At 60.1% G+C, this 23780-nt stretch overlaps 1 protein-coding gene across 1 annotated transcript in view; it reads right to left on the reverse strand.

The window, feature by feature from the left end:
* The window catches only part of LRP1 (LDL receptor related protein 1), a 93342-nt gene that overhangs the window by 55836 nt on the left and 13726 nt on the right, over positions 1-23780 (reverse strand). Inside the window, exons 2-6 of the mRNA XM_075133929.1 lie at positions 18496-18618; positions 11300-11437; positions 8589-8708; positions 7558-7686; positions 7046-7309 (exon numbers count right to left, since the gene is read on the reverse strand). Of these exons, the coding sequence (XP_074990030.1) occupies positions 7046-7309; positions 7558-7686; positions 8589-8708; positions 11300-11437; positions 18496-18618 (774 nt within the window). The remainder of the gene's footprint in view (positions 1-7045; positions 7310-7557; positions 7687-8588; positions 8709-11299; positions 11438-18495; positions 18619-23780) is intronic.

Genomic DNA, 23780 nt, shown 5'->3' on the forward strand with positions numbered 1-23780 from the left:
CACAGGGTTCCTCCGTCCCAGGAAGGGGGAGGCAGAGAAGACCCTTCCCAGCTCCTCCACCGCAGCCCAGGGGATCGGGGTGGCCACGAGGAAGGGAGACAGCAGCTTGGGCAGCAGCTCTGGCCAAGCCCAAGCACCGCAGAGCCATCTCCTCCCGGCACGGGGATGCTGCTGCCCGCAGACCACTCAACAAACCTCGAGAGGAACAGAAACCACCCCAGCCCAGCTCACCCCACTCTGGGGGGCTCAATCCCATCAGGGACTTTATCCCCATCCCACACGTGAGGAAACACCGAGGTGTAATTAAAGCCAGAGGCGCCGGGCAGAGCCGCAGAGCAGTCCCGAGTGTCTCCACAGCAGGTCTGCCTCCAGGCTGAACAGAGATTGGCACGCACTTAGTTAACAGACTGATTAAAATTGTCGCGGACGTTGTCCCCTCCAACATAAAGAGCTGACGCGCTGGTGTGAGCACACTAGCCCCAGACATTGCACCCATCCCTTGCTTTCATGCGTCGCTGCTACGAGAACAGTCATAAACAGTTAAAAAAGAAAAAAAGAAAGGAATCAGCAGATGAAATTACCAATCATCCTGCTTTCTTGCCAAGTAAGTTCACATCGGAGCCTCTTTCTTGGCTAGTATGAGGCAGCAAGGAAGAAAAATAGCTTTCCATGCAAAGTGGGGAAAGAAATGTACTTGGATTCCTCTGCAGAGCAACATCTCTCTGAAATCAATTTGTCCCAAACCCTACAGCTCTTCTGCTTATTGGCAACAGGACAGGTCATTACGAGTAACAGGGCTGAAATGGAGTCAATGAAAACAACCTCCTAGACATGCTTGTTTAGATAGATGCTGCCCAGGAAGGTATTTTAATAATGGCCAGATTGCTATCGTTTAGGGTTTATAATGCACTCGGGATCAAATGTCCTGATATTTCAAACCCCTTCCTGGGGGCTTGTTTTATAAAAGAAAAAGAAAACAACAAACCTTAAAACAAGAAATAATAAATCAAGGAATCTCCACAGGCTAGGAAACCAGCAGCCCTGGACATGTCCTGCCGAGCAGCTGACATTCCTGCCCACTCCGCCTGGGAGCCGGCCGCAATCCCCACGCTGGCAGCCCCTGGACAAGGCCAGCACAGCCCCGGCTCCGTTACTGCAGGACGTCGGCAAACCTGCAGCCATCGCCTTGCGCTGGGAGAGAAGCAAAGCTCCGGACACCTGGCCTTCTGGGGCTGTGGATTAGCGGTACTGGCACCAGCGACCTTCCAGCACAATAAATGCATTCAGCAAAACAAACCCTGGCACCGCGGAGCTGCTGGTTCTGACCGTGCAAAAAGTCATAAGTCTGCCGAGAAAGGGCAAAAAGAGCAGGGGCAGGGGAGCTGCCAGGAGACCCACTGAGAAACCCAGGTTTTGGTCTCCTGATACGTTCTCTAGTATTTTTCCATAGTAAAAGCAAAGAACTCCTGCCTTTTCCTGAAAGCCGACTATCACTTGATCACGCCGCGCTGGAGCCGAGGCTTTAACGCCACCATTGCAGCGCTCACACAAATGCCGCGGAGGCCGAGAGGCAGCCAGCACGGGGTCAAGCTGCTGCCAATTAATGGTGTCCTCTTAAGGAGGGCTCCTCACAGGGCTGCGTGCCTGACCCGCTCTCGTCCCCAGAGCCCGCTGCGCACACACCGGGGAGGTGTTACCACCTTCTGGTGTCACCTGTGGGGAACAGGGGCACAAATCCAATTTAAGGTCGCACAAATCCGACCGCAGACCGGAGCGCTGCTTCCCTCGCCCCTCTCTGTCCCAGCCCCGGGGTCTCAGGCAGAGCTCAGGGACGTGCCCAAGAAGCTGCAGCCAGGGCACGCGCTCCCCAACGGCCGGCCCCAGCCCCGGGATGAGGGGGGCACGGGGGGGCAACCTGGGCAGCAAGGAGAGCTGGGGGAGCGGAGGTCTCCAACCAGGCCACGGGACGCAGCAAATTTTCTGCACACATTCATCTTAGCAAAAATGGTGGCAGGAAAATTATCATCAAGGCAACTGCCGCCACTCCAGCCAGGATCCACGGCTTCCCCGGCACAGAGCGAGGCCACGGACCGACTGGCGTCCGGGCAGGAGCTGCCCGGCCCCATCCCAGCCCCGGGCAGGACCTGCGCCGTACCCCCACCTCTGCGCCCGCAGCGGGGAGGCAGCAGGGACCTGGAGCCACCCGGTTGGACGGGCCGAGCAGCACAAGGGCCTGGAAGCAGATTTTTTTTTTTTCTTTTTTTTGGTGTGTTGTTTTGCTTTGAAATTCTTTGGAAGCCCAACTCCAAACAAATGAGGACATTGTCTCGGGAAACACGTGGAGGCTGGAATCATGTTGAGAAAGCCCATGGGATCAGAAAGTCCCCAGAGGTCAGGGATTAGCCGCCGAGCAGGGTGGGTCCGCAGGGACCGGCAGCAGCCCCCTGCCAGGCACAGGCAGGGCAGGGACGGTTCCTCTCCACCGTGCCTGTACGCGAATGCTGTCACTTTGGAGCAAAACCGGCCCTGGTCACCAGCCGTCCCCAGCCCCACGCAGGCGGCAAGGCTGGGTCTGGAGGAGTCCAGGCTGATGGGGCTGCGGGGGCTGGGGGGTCCATGGGGAACCTGCCCCGTGCCGTCCCGCTCGCAGCAGTGATGCTCGACTGCTGCGAGCAGGCACCGGGTGCCGGTGGAGCAAAGCCTCCGCGCGCGCTCTAGAGAGCGGCTCTCCCCCGGTGCAGGCATGCGCCTTTCTGTCCTTGAGTGCAAGCGGACGTGCGACGCCTGCCAGGACCCTCCCCGGTCAGAAACAGCGCTGGATTTTCACACAGAGCAGAGGAGAGGGAGAGAGAGGGAGAGCGGAAAGGGAGGAAGAACGAGACAAGTTCCCCTTGTTGCAATTCAGCGTTGGCAGGAAGGACAAGCCCTCCCCTGTACGGCTCCCGCGCCATCGCACGTGTGCTTGTGCCCCATCCTCCTCGCGGGGCTGAGCCCAGAGCGTGCTCCGGCGGACTCTCGACAGCCAGGGAGCAGCTCCAAGGGACGCCGAGCTCCAGGGGCTGGGCAGGAAGGGGCCACCTCCGAGTTCCCCGCAGGGATGGGGACAGGCTGGACCTGCCCGGTGAGGGGCCATCCCCACACCCGCCTGCAGCGGGTCCGGCTGCTCTGCAGCACTAGCCAGGGGCTGCCTTGGCAGCGTGGCCACCAGCACTGGCACCGCCACCGAGCCCCACGTGTCCTCCCTGTCACCTCCATGCCGGAGAGGTGCCCAGGGCTTCTCAGCCACCGCAGTCGGCTCCAATTGATGGCAGAGAGAAGTAATTCAATTCCAACACGAGGCGTTTTTGGGGGTTTTTTTTGTAAAAGAAGTAGACGAAAGATTTCACCAGCCTCTGATTTTTAGTGTGTCCCTGGAAAAAGACCTGGGGGTAGGGAACCAGCCAGCTCAGATCAACTGAGAAAATCACTGCCTGTGAAAAATGTCCACGGGCAGCGTGTGTTTGGGAACCAAGGGACAGTCACCATGAAAAAGTGCATCGGTACTCAAGACTGCGGATAGAAAAAAGGTCCCTAGCAGTGCAAGGACCAGGGGAAAAACAAAGCTTCAGAGTACAGTGGGTCTTGCCAAGCCCTGTTAATAGCATTCATTTAACACATCTCCCACAACACAAGTGACACTAATCTCTCTGCAGGAAGGGAGCAGGGACAGAAAGGCAGGGAAGCACGGCTGCTATCGGAGCTGGGCTGTGACATCTCCCCAGCCCAGACCTACCCCTGACAGCTGGGGGCTGCTAATTTCCAGCCCTTCAGCATCAGTCTTCCCCCATCAGATGCCAGCTGAAGCCCCATTAGCAGCAGGCACCAGGGAAGCCTGCCTCCTGCTGTTAGCGGATAATGCCATAAAGCAGCAAGTAAAGAGGGAAACCACTAATTGGATTCACAGGTCTCTCCAGTGTCCTGACAGACAGGAGCGGGGGAGTGATATTATCTCCTCATCACAAGCCCCAGCATCGGACCCAGGGTGGGGGGAAACTCATTCCTCCAACTTGTTTGTGCTCAGGGACAAACCCTGCCCCGCCAGGACGTTTCCCCGCACGTCTCCAACCCACGGCGACCCAGGCAAGGCCGCGTGGGCAAGAACGCAGCCCCGCACAGGCAACTGCCTGCCGAATGCAGTGCAGAGCCGCATAGCCTGCCAGGAGCACACGGCAAAACTGTGTAAGGACTGTTCCCTTGGGAAATAGGAATAAAAAGCAACCAGCGCCATGTAGCCAACAAGCAGCTCGGGGCAGCTCCACTCCCACCCCCTCTGCGCCCCAATCTGCCACAAACGGCACCTGCAGCACCCACCGACACGCGTCCCCATCGCAGGTCTCTGCCACCGTCCCCAAGGGAGGGCAGAGGTGGCAGCTGAGAGCCGGTTAACGGAGGGGGTTAATGGAGGCCTTTCATCACACCCTCCCCGAGCAGGAGGAAGATCTGCCGGAGACGCGCAGGAGCTGCATTCTCGCTCCTTCCGAGGTGCATTGCATTGTTATTGCTAATGCAGCGTTTCCAGACGGCACGCGTCTGTCCAGGCAGCATGTACCCACCCGAGCGCAGTCTGCAGGCAAGGAGGCTAATGGCACGACCACACCACAAGCCCATGTCTTGGGGCTGAAAATCAGAGCCCAAGTGTGCAGTTGTGCAACCCGCAGCCCACTCCCAAGGTCGTTCTACACTTCCACACCGCAGGAGGGATGGACCCCTTCGCAGCAGCCACCACCCAACAGCAGCGGGGACCATGCGCAGGAGCTGCTGGTCCCCTCTTCCCTGCGGTCGGGAATGCTCCCTTCATCCCGGGGCAAGGGCAGGTGCTTTCCCATCCAGTTCAGCTGAATTCCCCTCTTCCCACCCTGAGCTATCGCAACCGATCAGGAGGCCAAGCAAAGCAAGGCACCTCTTCTTGTTTGGACTTGAACATGCTCTTATTACGAGCTCCCTTCCCCTCCTGACCATAATTAGAAGGTCGTGTCTCAGATTAACTTCCTGGAGCTGGAGCAACCCAAACCGCCCCAAAAGCCCGCCAGGCCGACAATCTCACCTGGGTATGGCGGAGGGGCAGCAGGGCAGCGGTCGGCGCTGCAGGTCCTGACCCTGCACTGACACCTCACCACCACGGTCAGCGTGGTTGCTCCTCCTGCAGTCACCTGGACTCAAAAGCCAGGTCACCGATCCCTGCTGCTGCTGCACCCTCAGCCTCACACTGCCCACAGCCAGATGAAGGCACTCCAGAAAGCTCAGGACCCTCCCAGCACAGGGACCTGGCTGCAGAAGGCACCCGGGCTGACTTCAGGAACGCCCCGAAACCTCCCACCTGAATCCCAGCGGTTCCCCTTCCCCTGGGCCAACCGGCAGCTCACGGCTCACGTGCCATCCACGAACCACAGCCTCCGCTGCAACTCCCAGCTGCAGGAAATTACAACGTTAAAACTGAGCTTGATGGGAAGAAGTGCGCAACCAGAGCTTTACACGATGCTGCTGTCTGCCCCTCCGGTGAACTACAGGGAGACCAAACTCAGCCTGAGGAAGCCTTACGAGAGGAGCCAGAACGAGCACGTAAAAGCAGAGACCTCCTTAAACCATTGGCGCGGGAGCGGAGAGCAGAGCCGAGCCCTGTCCTGCCTAATTTCAGGCTATGGCCTGCAAGAGCAAAGGGTGAGGCCTCTCCCTAAAAATACACACTGTCCTAAAAATACACAGTGCAAGCTTAAATTAACCGTGCTGCACACACCCTCAGCAGGTCACAGCAGCCGGAGCCCGCTGAGCCCCAGCCCCAGCGCAGCCTGAGGGGCGGCAGGGGCCAGCGGGTCCCCGTCAGCCTCCCGGCTCGTGCCCCACGCTTCAGCCAGGGCTTCGGCCGGTTCCCCCTCGGCAGCCGGGACACCACGACATTGCCCTCGGCAGAGAAACGCCCTCGGCTCCGAGATCCACCCGAGACTTTTACTCATTTGCAAAGATCAGTTCATACATGTTCATCTAATTTGCTAGGTTAGCTATTGCTCATCACGTAACACCACCCGCGTCTCTGCGGAAGAAGGGGATCCCTCTTGCATCAGGCACCGCACAGTCTCCCCCGGCAGCACCCCTAACTTCAGGAGGCAAATGACAGCGGGAGCATGACGCCAGGGAAGCCGAGGGCTGCAAAACCTGACAGAGAGGCACTGCAAACCCCAGATACCCCAAATCCCATCCTGATTGACTTGGTCTGTGGTTTCATAGGATAAAATCAGCAACAGTACAACACCGGGAGCCATTTCCCACTTCCTGGCTGTACAGCCACGGCACCCACCCCCCCGCCAACCCCACCGTTCTGCACCTGCGCATGCGAGAGCACGCGTGGAAGGCTCCTCGAAGCCCACGGCTTCTGCTGGGACCCCTCACCGGGCAGAGGCTCTCGGGAGAGCGAGCACGGGCACGGCCTGAGTCAAAGAGCACCGAAATCCCAGCCAGTAACTCTCCTTCCCATACTGACTGCTGAACTGGGACCAGCAAGCCCAAACAGGAGACGGAGCTGTAACCACACTCATTATGGCTGGGGAGACACAAGTGGAATGAAACCACCATCTGCCACTCACGCCGGTGACTCACGTGGCGGCACTTCTTGGCCGGGTTTTTGTTCTCAGTCACTGCTTGGGGTGGGGACCAACGCCTGGTTTGCCCAGGGGAACATGGAGCGAAAACCAAAAGAGGAAGCAGCGAGAACTTCCATCCCTGAACCCACTACGCAGGTACCATCTCCGCTTCTCGCTGTATCATTTTTCCTCATATATTTACACAAAGAAACCACAAAACTTGTTAGAAATAATAGGAGGGAAGGAAAAGGAAAGCCAAAAGCTACGTTTGTGCTGAAGCCTCGGTGCCTGGCCCCGTGGAAAGCTGCCTCCTACCAAAATGCACCCCTGCTTCACCCACCGCTGGCTGGGGATGCCCAGGCTGTCGAAAGGAGATGTGGACTGGGGGAGCAAGGGCTGGGAGCAAGGTCCAAAGGAGAGCAGGCACTCACGGTGTAGGCTGAGGGAGATGTTGATGGAGCGCTCTTCCACGAAGCCCTTCAGGTTGGGGATCTTGGCACACTTGAGGATGGTCTGGGAGGCACTGTCGCCCACATGAACCCAGCACACCGTGTCTTCAATGTAGTTGAAGTCCATGGCCGTGGTCTGCTTGGCGCTGGTGGGGGTAATGTTGGGCACAGGGGCTCCGCTCAGGTAGGTGGCCAGGATGTTCTGGGAGTTGGCGATGAGCAGCACGGGAGGACGGTCCACGGGCTCTGGCAGGGAAAGGAGGGGAGAAAGGTGGTCATGGCACCCAAAGCTCATGGCCGCAACGCTGTATCAGCCCGGCCCTCCTGCTCCAGTGAAAACAAGACCATGGCATGCAGTCCAACATGTGCAAGAAGGTGGTCGCACAGGACAGTCCTCAGGGAAGAGCACCCTGAAGGGAAGAACCGGGGGCACGGGTACACACACGGCAGGAGGCCACGGTTTGCAGACATACTTCTCCTGTCAAGGATCTCACCATTCTTGGCTTTGCAGGATCTGTTATCAGGCTGCAGGAGGTATCCTTCAACACAGCTGCACGTGTAGGAGCCCTCCGTGTTGGTGCATGTCTGGCTGCAGGTCCCGTAGACAGTGCATTCATCAAAGTCTGGAAAAGAAGGCAAAAGCCCCAAGGTTTGGACTAGCAAACATCTCTCCTTCGCTGCCTTAAGAGGGAACAAAGGCTCCCCCTTTTCTCAAAGGCAGAGAAGGGGAGGATACGATCTCCAAGCCAAAGGGCCCGTCACAATGGCCTCCAGCAGAATACCTGGCCAACATCACCTTGTGACACCTGCGGGCAGCCCCCAGCTTTCAGTCCCAGCATCAGTAGCAAGGCAGCAAAAGGACAATCCCTGCCTCACAGCTGAGCCTTTTCAAGGCCCAATTATCCACTGCCCCTCCCCCCGACACTGCAAAATCTGCACCTAAATTTCCAGTCTGAATTTCTCTAATCTTCAGCTTCCAAACCCCTAGCTTGCATGCTGCTCTTTCTTCTGCTAGATGAAAGAGCCGTCTCCACCGGAGAGCTCTTGCCCCCAGAGGTGCATGCAGGAGCTGATAAAGACCCCTTTCACCTCTGCTCAGATAAATGAAAGAGATGGAGCCGCTGCAATCTCTCACTTCCAGACTTGTTTCCAGGCATCGCATTGATCTGATCACTCCTCGCTGACCCTTTCCTATTTTCTGAGGCATGGACACCGAGAGCACATATGAGCCCAGCGATGGCCCCTGACTCCGAACACAAAGGCAAAGCCTTTTCCTCACTCCCTCCCAATATTTCTCACTTAGGCTTTCAGGAGCCGCATCCACGTAACGGCCCCGCGGGAGGGGAGGGAGAGTCCTGTCCCGACAGCCCCGTGTTCCCCCTGAGGGTCAGGGTCTGCCGAGCCCCAAGTCCTTGGCTGCACGGCCAAGCCCCAGCACTGCTGCCGAGACGGCGGCATCGGCCACAGCCCGGAGGAGCCGCTGGCACCGTGCCAGGGGTGACGGCTCTGCCCAGCCCGCACCGACCTTTGCAGCTCCTCCTGTCCTCGGCCAGCTGGAAGGAGTTGTTGCAGTAGCAGGCTGGTCCGCTCAGCGTCGGCACGCAGTGGTGCTGGCAGGCCAGGGCCGTGCAGTTTGCTAATTGTTCTGAGGAGACAGGGAAGACAGAGGAGAGAGGATGTCACTGATGTGCGAGCAGGGACGCTTGGGTGAGGAAGAGGATGGACGCCCGGGCCCCAGCACCGGGTGAAGGGGACCCCTCGGCACCCCACCAAGCTTTGCTGGGGGCCTCCACACTGTCCCCCTGCTCCCCGGTGGGGAGGGAAGGACTGAGACCCTCAGCAGAGGGAGGGGAGGCAGTAACAGACACATGGCTGCTCCACAGAGGGGGGCCTGAGCAGCCCCAACCGACCTCCCAAAGCTGCTGACTCGACGCCGCTTCCCGCCGGGAGCCGTTGTGGCCGCAGCCAGCCGAGACCCGGTGCTCCTCGCGCAGGGAAGCGGTGCGGGACTCGGCTCCAGGGCATCCCGGGGGACATGGATCCCAGAGAGACTTCAGGCCGAGCTTATCCACCACGTCCTCTCCACAGCCACTTCCCTCTAACCAGGGCTGCAGGGAGCCCAGGGCCCACTCCACGCCAGAGATGCTGCGGTGCAGGCAGCGCAGGAGCGCTCGGGCAGGCAGCCAGCTGCCAGAGGCACCGGAGAGCCCGGAGCTCGCAGCCGCTCGGCCCCCTGCAGAGGCAGCACCCCCCCAGCACCACGGTCAGGGTCAGGCGGCCCCAGGGCGAAGCTGGGCCCTGAGATGCGGCTGCCCACGGCATCACCGCCTCCCGCGGCTCCATTTCCATTAGCGGTCGTAATAAACACCAGTAAAGCCCCCACCTGCCCAGCGCTGCCAACGAGGCTGCCCGCCTCACTCCATTGATTAAACGGCAGCAGCCTCCAACTTCACCAAGGTCATTTAGCAACGGGCCTCCTTAGCCTGCTGTGAGGGATGCGCTGTCAGCCCTTCGTTGGGGGGCTGGTTTATGTTGGGTTTTATTTTCTCCCCTCCTTTCCTCGCCCTGCCCGACCCAGTCACTTGGGTGCTCAGAGGGCATTGAACTGGGTCCCAGCAAATTGCCAGCGGAGGGGAAACAGCAGCCGCCCAGCCACAAGCCTCTCCAAAGCAAAACCATCCGGCCCTTTTCAGGCCCCCCTTCGCAGCCGGGGCTGGACGGGGGAGCAGCACCCAGGCACTGCAAAAATCTTGCCCCTCACATGTGGAACCGTTTAATAAGCCAGGCAGGGCCCAGCCGAGTTGTTTACAAGGTTTATCGGCTTTGGCAAGCCCAGCTATTCATTTCAGATTCTTATCTCCCAGCTAAAGCACCGCATGCATCCAAAAAAAAAGAAAAACCCCCAAGAGTGCTGGGGGCGAGTTTCAGCCCGGAGGCTCCGATGGCATTTCCACCCCATGGATGTCTGCAAGCGGAGGCTCCCCGGCGTGTCTCTGCATCTCTGCATGGGCACCTCTGCGGGACAAACCTCCCGCCCACTGCAGAGGGAGCGAGCGGCCCTGGGCAGAGGCCAGGCGCAAAGGGCAGCGAGGGGAGCGGGACGGGGCGGCACGATGCTCCAGCAGCTGGAGCACGGACCGGGGTGACAGCCCGTCTCCCCAGGCCTGGGGCAGAGGTGGGCTGGGGCTGGGGCTCGCAACCAGCTGCGAGGAAATGCCTCCCTGGAGCGGCACCACCAGCTCTGCCCCCGCCAGCCGGCGGCAGGGGGGACCTCGGCATCCAACACGAGCACTAGCGAGGGCTCATGTCCCCGGCGTGCCCAAACCTGCGAGCAGCAACTGTCCTGACACAGCGCCTGCCCGCACCCAGCCCTCGTGCGCGCTGGTCACGTGCTGCCCAGCTGTGAAAAATCAGATCCCACTTAAGTAATGAGAACTATTAGTGAAATATTAATTGTCAGCTCGGGCACAGCTGCAGAAGCTGCCCCGGGCTCCTCCCGCGGGAGCCGGGCAGCGGAGCGGAGCTCCGTCCCAGCTCCGGGGGCGGGCGGGAGGGAGCCCTTCGGGGCAGGGTGTCCCACACCTGGTTCAGGCTGAGCAGGGCAGGAGCCCTCCGCCCCAGGCAGAGGAAGGGCTGGGGAGAAAAGCACGCTCACTGCTGGCCCAGAGTCTGCAGAGACCCAGCTCCAGGGTCAGCCCAGGACACGCGTTTCTGAGCGACTAATCTGCACACCAGCAAGCCGGCACACACTGATTTAGGGAGAGTTTTCCAGCAGGATTAGCAACCAGGGACAGGCCCGGAGGGGGGACAAAGCTCCTGGAAATTAGGGAAAAAACATATTGGTGTCTCTTATCTGAACCAGAACCCCAGCCCTCCAAGCTTTTAAACCCAGGAGACAATGCAGCTATTTAATGGCCTGCAGGCTCAGGAATGACGGGCATTTCACTTGCAAGCGGCTCTGGCTAATCTCTGGATCTGCTACCGGCCAGCCCGGCGCTGAGCTGCCCCGGGGCCGGCTGCGCTTGGCCGGGAGAGGGGAGCACGGAGCGCGGTGGTACCGGTGCGAAGCCATTAAACAAAACCAATGTGGGGCTCTCATGCCAGAAACCGGGCACAAATGGGGACCTCGCGACTCTCAGCACGGCGGGGGAGGAAAGGAGGTGAGGGCAGTATCTTGTGGGGCAGCCCCCCTACCCACAGCCCCTCTTTGACCGCCATCCCCGCCCAGACACCTACCCCGACAGTGCGGCCCCTCGTCAGAGCCGTCGAAGCAGTCGTGGAGCCCGTTGCACAGTTTGCTCATGTGAATGCACAGCTCCGTGCCCAGGCAGTTGTGCTCATTTGGCTGGCATCGAGACACCTTGCTCTGAGGACCTGCAAGACAGCAAAAGGCAGAACTGTCACCAAAGCGGGAGCGTGATGGCTCTGCAACCCCGTCATCCCATGAAAACACCCAAAACCTCGAGGGAACTCTCAGCCTTTCCACGTTGCTCTGCCGTGGCTGTCCAGCAGTGACCATCACCCGCTGGACGTGGCCTCGCAGAGTGAGATTTCGGGTAAAAGCTCTTAAGGCAGACGCAGGGGTTCAGGGAACCTCGTGTTCCCCAGGACATTTGTGGGAACATTTTTGCAGCAGCTGACACAGGCAAGCACCGCACCGGTAGCAATCGTGTGAACACACTTTGATTCCCTCAGCCCAGTCGTATGTTAAATCCTCCTTGGTTTGGATTCCCCTGCCCGGCATGTGCCCCAGCACAAAAGCAGCACCCACCTAGCAAGGCCAGCCGCAAATCCCCTCGGCTCCCACGGCAGCTCAAGGCCAGAAAAGGCCATCAGAAAAGGCTCAAACCAGGCTCTGCCCCCTCCAGCATCCCTAGCTCTCCCTGGAGGAAGCTCATTACACAGACACTGGATTTCCCTCTCAAAGCAGGCGGGACTGCTGCGTGCTCTCCGGAGAGGAAAAGTGCAACCCGGCTGGAGCGAACTTTCCTTTTCCCATCGCCTGCGCAGCGCGCGGCCCGAGCAGGAGCGTCGTGCAAAAAGGAAGGAGACCGGGAGCAGCCGGGGCGGTCGGGGACCCTCTGCCCAGCCCCAGAGACCGCCATCGGTGGACGCGTGCCCACCCTCGGCAACGAGCTGGATTGACGGGCTAGGGTCCCAGGAGGAAGGTGACCCCGGACCTCAGCAGCCCCAGACTCCCTGTTTCGAGGTCCTGCGGGTCACATCCACTCCGGGCTGCCCGGACACACGGCTCTGGGCACCCCTCACTGCTGGGAGGGCCGGGGGCACGCAGGGTCAGGCAGTGCCGACCACCCGGAGCACAGCCGCCCCGGCCCCCCGCCGCCCCAAGCGCTCCCTCAGGTGCCAGCACGCTCCGTTAAGAGGCCGCTGTGCAGGCAGACTTGCGGGGGGCCGTTAAGAACCAGGGCTACGCGACACAAGGAGACTTAATCTCCATTATTAACTAGAGAAATTACAAAGGAAGCAAGGCTTTATTTTTAAGCTTCTCTGAAAAGAAGCATGGCATTGAGACAAACAACAAAATACACCATAAATTGATTAACATCCTGAAACCCTGTTAAAAGCTCCACCAACGTCCTGGCTCCGACACCGCTTCACCCCAGGCTGGAAGGCAGCTGCCTGGGGTGACGCACTGACAGCGAGCCCCGGCACAGCGCTGGTGCAGTGTGGGCTCAGCGTCAGCGGCCCACCGGCACAGCATGGCACGGCACACAGACCAGGGAGCTCTGCAAAGCCCGACTCCCCTCCACAGGCTCTCCTCTCCTCCCTGGCCCCAAACCTAAGTTTCACTTTAGGGCTGAATACGCAGCGTTTCGCCAGCTCTCGCTGGAGCCACCAACACACCTCTGCTGAGTCAACGGCAGCATGCAAGCGAAATACTAAAATCCCGTTTTACGGGATGTGAGAGCCTTGCCCTCACATCAGCAGCGCAGGCAGCACATCAGCCCCGCTGGCAGCGGGGACGGTGGCAGAAATAGCTCCCCGAGCTCCCTGCGGACCACCCCGTCCTTCGCAGCAGGCGAAGCGCCAGGTGAGCACCGAGAAGGGCACCTGCAGCACACCACGCGCCAAGCGCTTTGTCCAGGCACGGTCCCGTTTTAGACAGCTATTGAGACCAGCAGTCACCTTCATCTATGACTCCACTGGTGGAGTTTGTCCTAAATAAGCTTAAACTCTCCTTGGAGAGGAGCGTTACATCACGCGCAGCTTGCAGGGTCCAGCCCAGCGCTCCGTGTGCCAGCACATCCTCATCCAGCACGGTTCCTGCCCCGCCAACGCGCTCCCGGCCAGCGAGGGCTCGGTCTCTCCCCCTGCGAGCCGTCACTGCTGAGCTACGCTAGCCGTGCTCTCAACCGGAGCCCGCGGGTTCCCAGCCCGCGCTGCTCCAGCGGGGGCTAAAGGCTCTCAGCAGCACACGTGGCTGTGGAAGGGGCACTGCAGACCCCAGGGAGGAACAGCGGGACCGCAAACAGCCCGGGCACTCTTGCCACACTCTTGCCTCCAGCCGGCAGCTCAACCCCACCCCAGGGCTGCACCGGCAGCTCTCCCCCAACCTCATTCCCACCACCCCACTGCCACGCCTGCGCCCCAGCCCCTGTTTGCAGCACACAGTCGGCATAACTAGCAGGAGACCGAGGTTAAAGCCTGGGGGTGGCTCCTCTCGGATGGAGCTTTCTCCAGTTTAGCCCGAGGCCCTTCTGCAGGAGGGGCACCGCCCCAGGGACAGGCAGGGATGCACTGCCTGCACGCCCCACGGCTCAGCCGGCAGCAAGGAGGGCGAGGGAGGAGGAGCCCGTCCTGCTCCGCTGGGCAAGGGCCGAGGGGAGTTTGGACGAGGGACGGACGGGACCTGCTGGCTCCGACCCTGTCATTCTCCTGACCCGGCACAAGACCCCTTAGCACGTCCCAGGCAGACGCCTTCGCACACCCATCCCTCCGTCCTCCAGACTCTGAAACAGCAAATTGCTACTTGAGGAGCGGATGGAGCAGGCTGGGTTTCTCCTCTGCCCTTCCCAAACGCACCGAAGGCTTTGCAGAACTAAAGTCCAGCAGGAAATCTTCAACAAGCCGCCCCACAGCTTGGCACGCTGCTGCTCCTGCGGAGATGAGCAGAAGGTTCCCGCGGCGGGAGCAGCCCACGAAAGGCCCTGCTAAGAGCACACGAACACCACGCCTTGCAGAAAGGCTCCCCAACCTGCCCCGGTGAAAACGTCGTCCCCTTCCGTTTGTCCGTTTTGTGTGAAGTGACGACCTCTGGGCTGTTGACACACGTGCCCCTTCTTGCACAAAGGGTGCCCGAAGAACGGAAACCTAACGGGCTCCAGATGCCAGATCACTCCACTGCACACAGGCTGCGTGTCAAGCACGTTCCAGTATGTTTCCAGTTAGCCGACTGGCTGGGTACTGGGGCGATGGGCTCCTCCAGGATGGGGGATACGGAGCTCAGGTCTCCCGGGCTCCATCACAGCCATCGGGGACGTGGGTTTCTCCTCTTTCCCAGCTCCAATCCAGGGCACCCAGCAGACGATTCCCAGGAGAATTTCTTACCAGGTGCCACTTCACGGCTTTTGTTTTTCACAGAGGGCTGAACAACGGCGCTATCTGGGCACCGAGTAATTGCAAATTAAGGGTTAATTAAGTAGTATCAATATACGGGCCGAAAGAATGAAGGCACTGAAATAAAGTGCACAGTTCATCAGTCAAAACTGATCTGCCGTGTCCATTATTCCCCTGCAAAGAGCCTGGATCAAACTGCTTATCACAAACAGGGCAGGATTAATCTACAAGCCACTTTGTTTGCTTTTGACTGTGTTGGCGCACTAATAAATGAGCCAATTTATTACATGTGACAAGCTTGTGGTACACCCCAAGGAGCTGAATTAGACAGGAATTTTTAACCTCTAAAATCCACTTGGAAAAAAAAAAAGGAAGGAAAGAAGAAAAGCAATTCTTCCTCCTGTAAACGCAGCCTGTAGTTGGTTTGGCAACAGCCCAAAGAGACACAGACGTGGGGGAACGCGACGAGGGAACAGCCAGGAGGAGCTGGGAGCAGGACGGTCCCGCTCACCCCGCCGGGACGGACGGCAGCACCCGCAGCCGAGCACTGAAGGTCCTGTTGCTGCCTCCCAGCTGTACCCAGCACCAGTGCTGCAGCAACAGGAGAGCAAAGGTTTGCAGACGACAGGCTCGCTCGAAACGCATCCAAACCTGAGCAGGGCCACGCCATCGACAGATCCAGCCTGGGGCCAGCGCGGCGACACAAGGGATTTGAGACCTGCTGAACCCTCGGACCGAGGAACCGTTTGCTGCTGAATCCTCGCAAACATCCAAGCGACTGAAGGCCACGGACCCGCAGATTCGTCTGCAGTGAAGCAAACGCTGTCCTGTCACGCGGCTGGAGAAGCGCGCGCCGGCAGCTCGGCTCTCCCACTCGCGGGCAAACCCCCAGCCCGGCCAGGGCGCCCAGCTGAGCAGGGAGCGCTCCGGGCGCCAGGCCAGCCAGGACGCAGCGGCCAGATGACGGCCGTAGCTCAGCCACAGCAAATTCATTTCTCAGAGCCCCTCATCTCCTTTGATTTTCAACAGGAGGGAGGCTCTTGCCCAAGTTTTTTTCACCCAGGAAAGCTCCATGGAGTGAAAAACCGACTGACTGGGCAAGAACCAGGTACGAGCCGCTCGCACAGACACGAGCACAGCTCCGAGCTCAGAAAGGGAGCTTCCTATGCTCAGCTAACACGTGAACAAAGCCAGCAAATACTTAAAAGGATTCCCCAGGAGGAAAACCTCGCACATAATAGATGGCATTTCAAGAGACTCTGACATGAGTACATTAGTGCAATGTAAATAACCCTGCCATGCTGCCAGGGCGCAAAAGGGTGGGCCAAGCGGCGCGCAAGAGCTGCGTTTGCAGCCTGGGCTTAAAAAAGAGATTAAATAATAGTAATAAAAGTGATTCTCTCCCTGCCAAAAAGATAAGGAGGATGAGAGCCTGCTAGAAGCCCCGGTGCCGAAGTGGCGTGAGAAAAGCTTGCCTGGCAATCCCGGAGATACCGGGCTCCGCACCCTGCGTGTGCTGACAGGTCGGACTCCACTCGCGCGAGCCTGGGCAGGAGCAGGCAGGCAGCAGGCAGCAACCTCCGTCCGTACCTCCTGCCCACAGGAGAGGCACAGATGGGCGCAGGCGCGCGCCAGGCCAGGCCTGCAGCGGCACCGCACCGAGCGCTGCCCGGCCACCGGCGCAGAGGAGCCAGCAGCGATGGCCGCTGACCCCACCCTCCACGTCCCGGAGGGCGCAGCGTCCTTCTGGCTCCCTCCTGGTGCTCCCCGGGCTAACGCGGTCTTGGGGCTTAAAGCGGGAACTTGGGGAAGGAGAGCGGAGTCCCTCAGAAAGGTCAAGCCCCTCCAGGTCCCCAAACCTCAGCGGTCGCTTCTGCAGCTGGGGAAGGAACCGCTCCCAGAAGAAGAGCGTTTCCAAAGTTTAGGGTCTGCGGGGGTGACGGAAACTCGTGGGCTCTGTCCCACACACGGTGGCAGGGCGAGGAGAGAGGAAATGCTTGGTCCGTGCCTGTCCTGGAAGCGCCGAGCACGTACTGAGGGGCACACGGTTAGCGGGGGTCCCGCGCCCCCCCAGGAACGAGCCTCCCTCCAGCGGGAGCTGCTGGTGCTCGAGCCCTCGGGGGACTCGGAGCAAACCTGAGAGCATCTTCCTACCTCCACCCCCCGAGGCCACGAGGGCCGCACAGACAGACAGGAGGTGCCTCCGCAGAACGGCCGGACGCTGCTCCCGGCACCTCACGGCGTGCCGGAGCTGGGATCGGGGAGGCGCCGGGCGGGCGGCGGTGGGGGATGCTCACAGCCCCGCTGCAGAGGACGCTGACGCTTTCCAGCTTCCGCCGAGGCGGCAGCAGCCGGAGCGGGCAGGTGCGGCTCTGCCTCCCCCATCCAGGGGGGAGACTCTGCCAGCCCCCACCAGTGGTGCCTTCGCAGTGAAGAAAGAGGAAGAAGGGGAAGAGGGAAGAGCATCGAGGGGTCCGTTTTCCGTTCACCTGTCCATATGGATGGGGGCACGGTGAAGCGAGCGCAGACACGCGCAGCAAGCGGAATACGTCAATCCGGACGGATTTCTTCCAGGCGGGGAAGGGCCTCTGAGTCCTCCCGCAGTAATTTTCCAGGGCTGCTGATTGACTGGAGCCAGACAGCCCATCCCAGCCCCCTCATCCCTCCCACGGAGGGGACGGTTGCATCATTTTGCCTTAAGAAATAAATAACCCCAGTGCCGAACCAGAAACTGCTTTGGAAGAGGCCTTTATGCCAAGTACAGCATGAAGCAGGAGTCTGGGAGGGATCTCTGGGCCAGAGGACGAGAGGACTTTGCTGGTCACTGGTGAGCAGAGCAGGGATGAACCTGGCCATGGCTGTCCTGCCAGCCCGGCATCTCGAGGCTGCTTTCCTGGCACAGTAAAAAACTAACGAGACTGCTCCTGCGAGGCAACAAGGGCAGCACAGCCTCCCTCGTCAGGCAGAAAGAGAAACTGGGACACGGGGAGAGGTGGTTTCTTGCTCCAGCCCAGCCGGAGCAGAGCCCACGGCACAGTGTGGTGCGGCGGGACCGGCACAGCCGCCGTCCCTGCAGAGCCGCCGGTGCCGGCATGGCTCTGCCCCGCTCCCCCGTGCATCCCCAGCCCTTGCGCCCCATCTAACCCAGCCCGGTTCCCCGTTTGCTTCCAGACTGAGACCCAACTGCCCCATCTGAGGCGGGAGCATCCCCAGCGCCGGGGCCGCCAGCACCGCTGCGGCAGAGCGGCTCCAACAGCCCAGGACAAAACCAGTAAAACCAACACAGCATCCTAATCCAAAGGCACCTGGGGAAAGCGGCATTGCTTTCCCCGGCTGCTCCCCCGGGCTCCCAGAGATCTCCTTCTCCCCTTCAGCCCAGCCCTCGCGCCAGATGCCAGGCACCGGCAGCAGAGCTGCCTGAGGACGGGATGCAGCTGCGGCAGAGCTGACGCCGTGCAGGCGCAGCCCCTGCCCAGCACCACAGCTCGCTGCATCCTCCCCTCCAGGACTCTGCCTTCCTCGTGTACATCCATTTTGTTGGAAACAAAAAATAAAGAAGCGATGCCCCGCTCCCAGGAGGCTGTTTTGTTCCGATGGCTCGCGGCCCCGGAGCCAGAGGCCCCGGGAGCAGCCAGGGAGATAACGGGAGATGGACAGCCGGACGGCTTGGGCTCCTGCCGCGAGTGGTGCCCACCCCCCGAGGTGCTGCGGACTCCTGGTACTACGGGAGAAACAGGAGCTGAGGTAGAGCAGTTGAGCGATGCCGCCTGTTTGGGACCCTGGAAAGACCGTGCAATGAGAGATGGACGAAACAAAACCAAAAGAACATTATTAGGAAGGAAAGGCATACATACATATATCAGGTGATTCATCCGAGCCATCCGGACAATCCTTTTCCCCGTCACAGCGCCAGCCCTTAGATATGCACGTAATCTGATCTTTGCATGCAAACTGTTTAGGGCTACATGTCTTCGGTGCTGGATGAGAAAAGAAATAATGATAATAAACAAGATCAGTTTCTTCCCAAAGACAAGTTATTTAAAAAAAAATAAAATCTAAATTAAGGACTAGATTGCTTTTAGTTTGATTTCTTTCTAATGGCTTAGCAAAAGTTTTAGCCTGGCATCAGATCCATCAGCCTTGCCCCTAAGGAAAGGAGAAAATTTAAACTGAAGCATTAATTACACTGCGAGAAAACAGGAGCCGAGATCCATGATGCGCTAACAGATTTTAAAGATCATTTAACTTGGATGAATTAGCTCCTGGGAGCCAAAGGCGGTTTATTTTCTATGCTAGACAGTAAAAAAGACAGGGGAAAAAATAAGAAAACCCAAATGAGAACAAATTAAAAAGTAACATTTTTAAATCACACAGACAGCACCAGCAGCAGCAGCAGGACGGATTCTCCATCCATCATGCGCCCAGGAAACACGCACGTGCGCGGCCGGGACGGCGCTCCCAGGGGAGGGTCGGCGACCCCGGCACCACCCTCCCGGGACACGCAGAGATGAAACAAAGTCCGAACAAAACCAGCAGGAAAAACTAAAGCAGTGAACGCAGAACCAGCCTGAACCCCGGGGACGGGAGCAGGGCTGGGAAGAACCCCGGTGCCCTCTCCCCCGGGCGGCTCTGGAGCGGGGTGCGCTCCCCCTGCCGAAACCGGCACCTGGAGGAGGCCGGCTGCAATGGGGGGTCACTGCACCCCCCAAGCGCAGGCTGCAATGGGGGGGTCACTGCAGCACCCCCCGAGCGCAGGCTGCAATGGGGGGTCACTGCAGCACCCCCCGAGCGCAGGCTGCAATGGGGGGTCACTGCACCCCCCGAGCGCAGGCTGCAATGGGGGGGTCACTGCAGCACCCCCGGAGCGCAGGCTGCAATGGGGGGGTCACTGCACCCCCCAAGCGCAGGCTGCAATGGGGGGGTCACTGCACCCCCCGAGCGCAGGCTGCAATGGGGGGTCACTGCACCCCTCCTCGAGCGCAGGCTGCAATGGGGGGTCATTGCACCCCCCCTCGAGTGCAGGCTGCAATGGGGGGGGTCACTGCACCCCCCCTGAGCGCAGGCTGCAATGGGGGGTCACTGCACCCCCCCTCGAGCGCAGGCTGCAATGGGGGGGTCACCGCACCCCCCCTGAGCGCAGGCTGCAATGGGGGGTCACTGCACCCCCCGAGCGCAGGCTGCAATGGGGGGTCACTGCACCCCCCCTGAGCGCAGGCTGCAATGGGGGGTCACTGCACCCCCCGAGCGCAGGCTGCAATGGGGGGGTCACTGCATCCCCCGAGTGCAGGCTGCAATGGGGGGGTCACTGCATCCCCCGAGTGCAGGCTGCAATGGGGGGTCACTGCACCCCCCCTGAGCGCAGGCTGCAATGGGGGGTCACTGCACCCCCTGAGCGTAGGCTGCAATGGGGAGTCACTGCACCCCCCCCGAGCGCAGGCTGCACGACTCCCCCTTCACCAAAGGGTCGCGGTTAGAAGGGAAGGCAGAGAGCGTCGCCCGTCCCCGGCGCTGCCGGGCTGCGCTCTGCCGGTCAGCAGGCGCTGCACCACGGTCTCCTTTGGCCAATCCACAGCGGCGGGGACAGCGCCAAACGTGAAAAACTGCGGGTGTAGCCACAGCCGTAACACGCACCGGGTGGGCACCAGGGCCAGGCTCGGAGGTGATGCCAAGGCAGGGCCGGAGCAGTCCAGGTGAGAGTTGCGGGCAGGAAGGGTCGAGACGCAGTGAAGCCGTGCCAGCTTCCAACCCAACTCGCCGTGCCGCGGGCTCCCAGGCGAGGGCCGTTGCCCCGGCATGCAGCAGAGCCCGGCACGCGGCAGAGCCCGGCACCCGCAGCCCCGCCAGCTCGGGCCATCTTCTTGCCAGTCTTTCAGCATTTCACTTTCCTCCCAGAGACCCAGCTCTCTGCAGCAAACGCTTCCACACCAATTGCAGCTTTTGCTCTGAACAGCGAGCCCGAGCCCTTGGGAAGGCAGGGAATCTTGAAAACCCAATGAAACGCAACTGTGAATGTCAAAAGCAAAGGCAGTCAAACACGTTCAATTCCCTAAACATTTATCTTGTGTCATCCCTAGTCTTCTGCTAAATTCCCTGCTCCAAGGATCCACTTAACTTTTTGCCCAGCCCATGGAAGGAGGGTCTCTGCATCTGCCTCGCTGCAGCCGCACCAGGCAGCACCACGGGCAGGAGCCGCGGCCGTCGCTGCAGCTCATTTCACGCGTTCCATGACCCAGCTCGCCCTCAGGCTCCTGCCAGGCAGAGAAGGTGCCACGATTTCTCTCCAGCTCCTGCCACGTGAAGGAAATGCCGCAGCCAGGCCCAGGCAGCTTCTGTCCGGTCTGCAGCGGGGATGCTGCGAGGGAAAAGGATGGGGAAGGTCTGGTCCCCAGTCCAAATCCCGGTTCCTAAAGGGTGGGAGGAAACTCTCCCCACCATGTAATGTCGTAATTATTCCTCAGAGCTGCAAAAGGGCTTTGTTTGATGTCATTTGGTTTGACTGAAGAGTACCACCTCCTACAAACCTCACTTCCCTTCTGTCTTTAAAGCATCGGCAGCGTTGGAGCTGTTGCTTGGAGGGAAAAGCTCGACACCATGACAGGGAGCTCAGTGCAATCAAGATGGAGACTGGACGTATCAAAATGGATGAAACATCCCCAGTTATGAGCAGATGCCTCCCCCTCCACCGCCCCCCCACACCTTCTTTAGGCGAGGGATGACCTGGAGACCAAGCCCGTCCCTTCCTCCTGCAGGACACGGCAGCGCAGGGCTGGGAGCTCGGGGACAGGCGCCCTCTGCAACCGGCTCTCCTCCGAATCCGGCTCTGCCACCCCCTCTTCCCCGAGGAGCTCATCTTCCACCTCCATCTCCCAGCCACAAGCGTACCAAATGCAAGATTCATTAAGAAAACCACAGCAAAGAACCGACGCTCCCTTGGATTTCCTGCTCTCCCTCATCCTCCCAGGTCTCCAGCAGCCACAAAGTGACCTACGGCTGCCGCAACCGCCCAGCCGACCGCAGCCAGCACCCCGGAACCCGCCGGGCCAACAGCAGCCGCCATCTCCCCCCGGGTCGAGCTCAGCTCCCGGCCTCTCACCTGCCTCCTGCCCGCCGAGGGGAGCGGGCAGCTCTGCAAGAGGGGGAACCCCTGGGAGATGGTGCCCAGCCTGCTGCCCCATCCAGCCGCTCACAGCCCTGCGGGGCTGCGCCTACACGGGAGGAGAAACCAGAGCCAGGACAGGATCTTGTCTTGCACTGGAGACACCGGTCCTGGAGCAGAGGTGCTCACCAGCAGCACGGAAGATCGGCCCCTCACTCGAAGCCATCGTCCCTAAGTACCAGCACCTACACCTTGCAGAGTGGCCCCGTCCTCCACTCAGACTGGAGCAGAGCGGGTTCTCCTGCTGCTGGCAGCAGCTCCCCCAGGCAGGGGCAGAACACGTGGGCTTTCTTCCAAGCACTGAAACGTCGCTTGCGCAGGCTTTGTCAGGCTGCACACGCCATGGCTTTCCTCAAGGAAAGCCGCCCCTGAGGACACGCACCCTGCTGACGCCTGCCCTTCTCAGAGGGGACGATGCTCCAGCTCAGTCCTTCCCTCGGCGCAGGCAGACCCCCGGGAGCAGGCCTTCCCTCCTTGCCGCCGCGGGGCACGTTAACCCGCCGTGAAGCTGCTCCCGAACCCAGCTCAAACCACCAGCCGTGCCCCCTCCGCCGTTCCCAAACACGAGGACGGCTTCGGCAGCGCGAGGCCGGTTTCTAGAGCAGCTTTGCACGACGGCCGCCATGGCTCCACACAGGGGGAGGGAAGGAGATCGCTTTCCCGCTCGGCAGCCAGCTCTCCGGGCTCCTCGGCAACCCCACGCACTTGCTGTTCTCGCACAGCATGTTCCCAGCGAGTTAAATGGCCCCAGAGTAAGTGTCAAGATGCCTCAGTGCCAGGTGGACAATTAGAGAAGGTGTCTGTTAATGCTTCCTTCACACGGAGCCAAATTTCTTTCCGAAAGCCAGGCGGCCGCACCAGCCGAAGCGGCAATGGCAGCGGAGAGCGGAGCTCCAGCGCCGGGTCAGAGAATAAAGGCGCCTTCATGCAGCACACAATGGCCGGCTCAGAGCGGGGCAGGACAGCTGCGAGAGCCGCCCGCGGAAAACACGTCCCTCTTTGGCAGTCGGAGGAGAGATCCCTGCTTAAAAGTAATTCAAAGGGGACAGAGGGGAAAAAATTGTACTGAAAAGATGGCAAAAAATGGCCATTTGGGTGTAAGAAAGGGGATCCTTCTTCTCCGGTATGGGTGGGAGCAGATCCCGCAGCAGGGGTGCGGAGCGGCACGGGGTCTTCCCGGGCGGGACGGGGACCGAGAGCCCGGCTGCGCCTCCCGCCGTCCCACGGCCACGGGCAGCTGGAGACTTGTTCGTGTTAGAGCGCAGCAGGTTGGGAAAAGGGCTGTTAAAGAAACACAGCAAAACACATTTCATTTTTGCCTAAAGCAAGAACTCGACACTTCCATTTGAAAGGACTATTTTAGGAGGCTGGTGAGCAGGAGGTCTTCACCTTCAGCAGAAGCCAAATTACCTTCACTGCACAGACAAGTACGGCATAAAAACCTAGATAGACTGGAAGCAAACCACCAAAATATTAAAGAACTCCTTCCCTGAGCAAGCCGCACTTTCCTCTTCAGCCCAACTCCTCCTCCGCTCCTCGGGAGGAGGTGGCTGGCCGCTGCTTTGCGAAGGAAACAGCGCTGGCCATAAATACGGACTGGAATGAGCGTGATTTGCAAAACAGATGTTCTGGGGGGGGAGAAAGCACGAGAGGGAGAAAAATAAATGCACTCCACATTCCTCCCAGGTCTCCGTCCCCAGCTACCCCCACCCCTCCACGCTCGCACACCCCACTCGCGCGGCGAGGAGCCTGCCAAAGCACACACCTCCCGCGCTGCGCAAACAGAGCCAGGCTCGCCTTGCGCCCGGCCGTGCAGGGAGTCTGCAAACCCGGCCGGCACGCGGGCTCGACCCCGGCAGCGAGCGGCAGCTCGCCCTGCGCCGGCCAGGAGGGACGCAGCAGCCAGGTCCAAGGGGCAGCAGGGAGCCGGTGGACTGCAGAGCCCCGGCCAGGCACCCCGCACCCCGGGCCGGCCAGCGCAAT

The sequence above is a fragment of the Calonectris borealis genome, chromosome 30 (genome assembly GCF_964195595.1).
Source record: "Calonectris borealis chromosome 30, bCalBor7.hap1.2, whole genome shotgun sequence".
Classification (NCBI taxonomy): domain Eukaryota; kingdom Metazoa; phylum Chordata; class Aves; order Procellariiformes; family Procellariidae; genus Calonectris; species Calonectris borealis.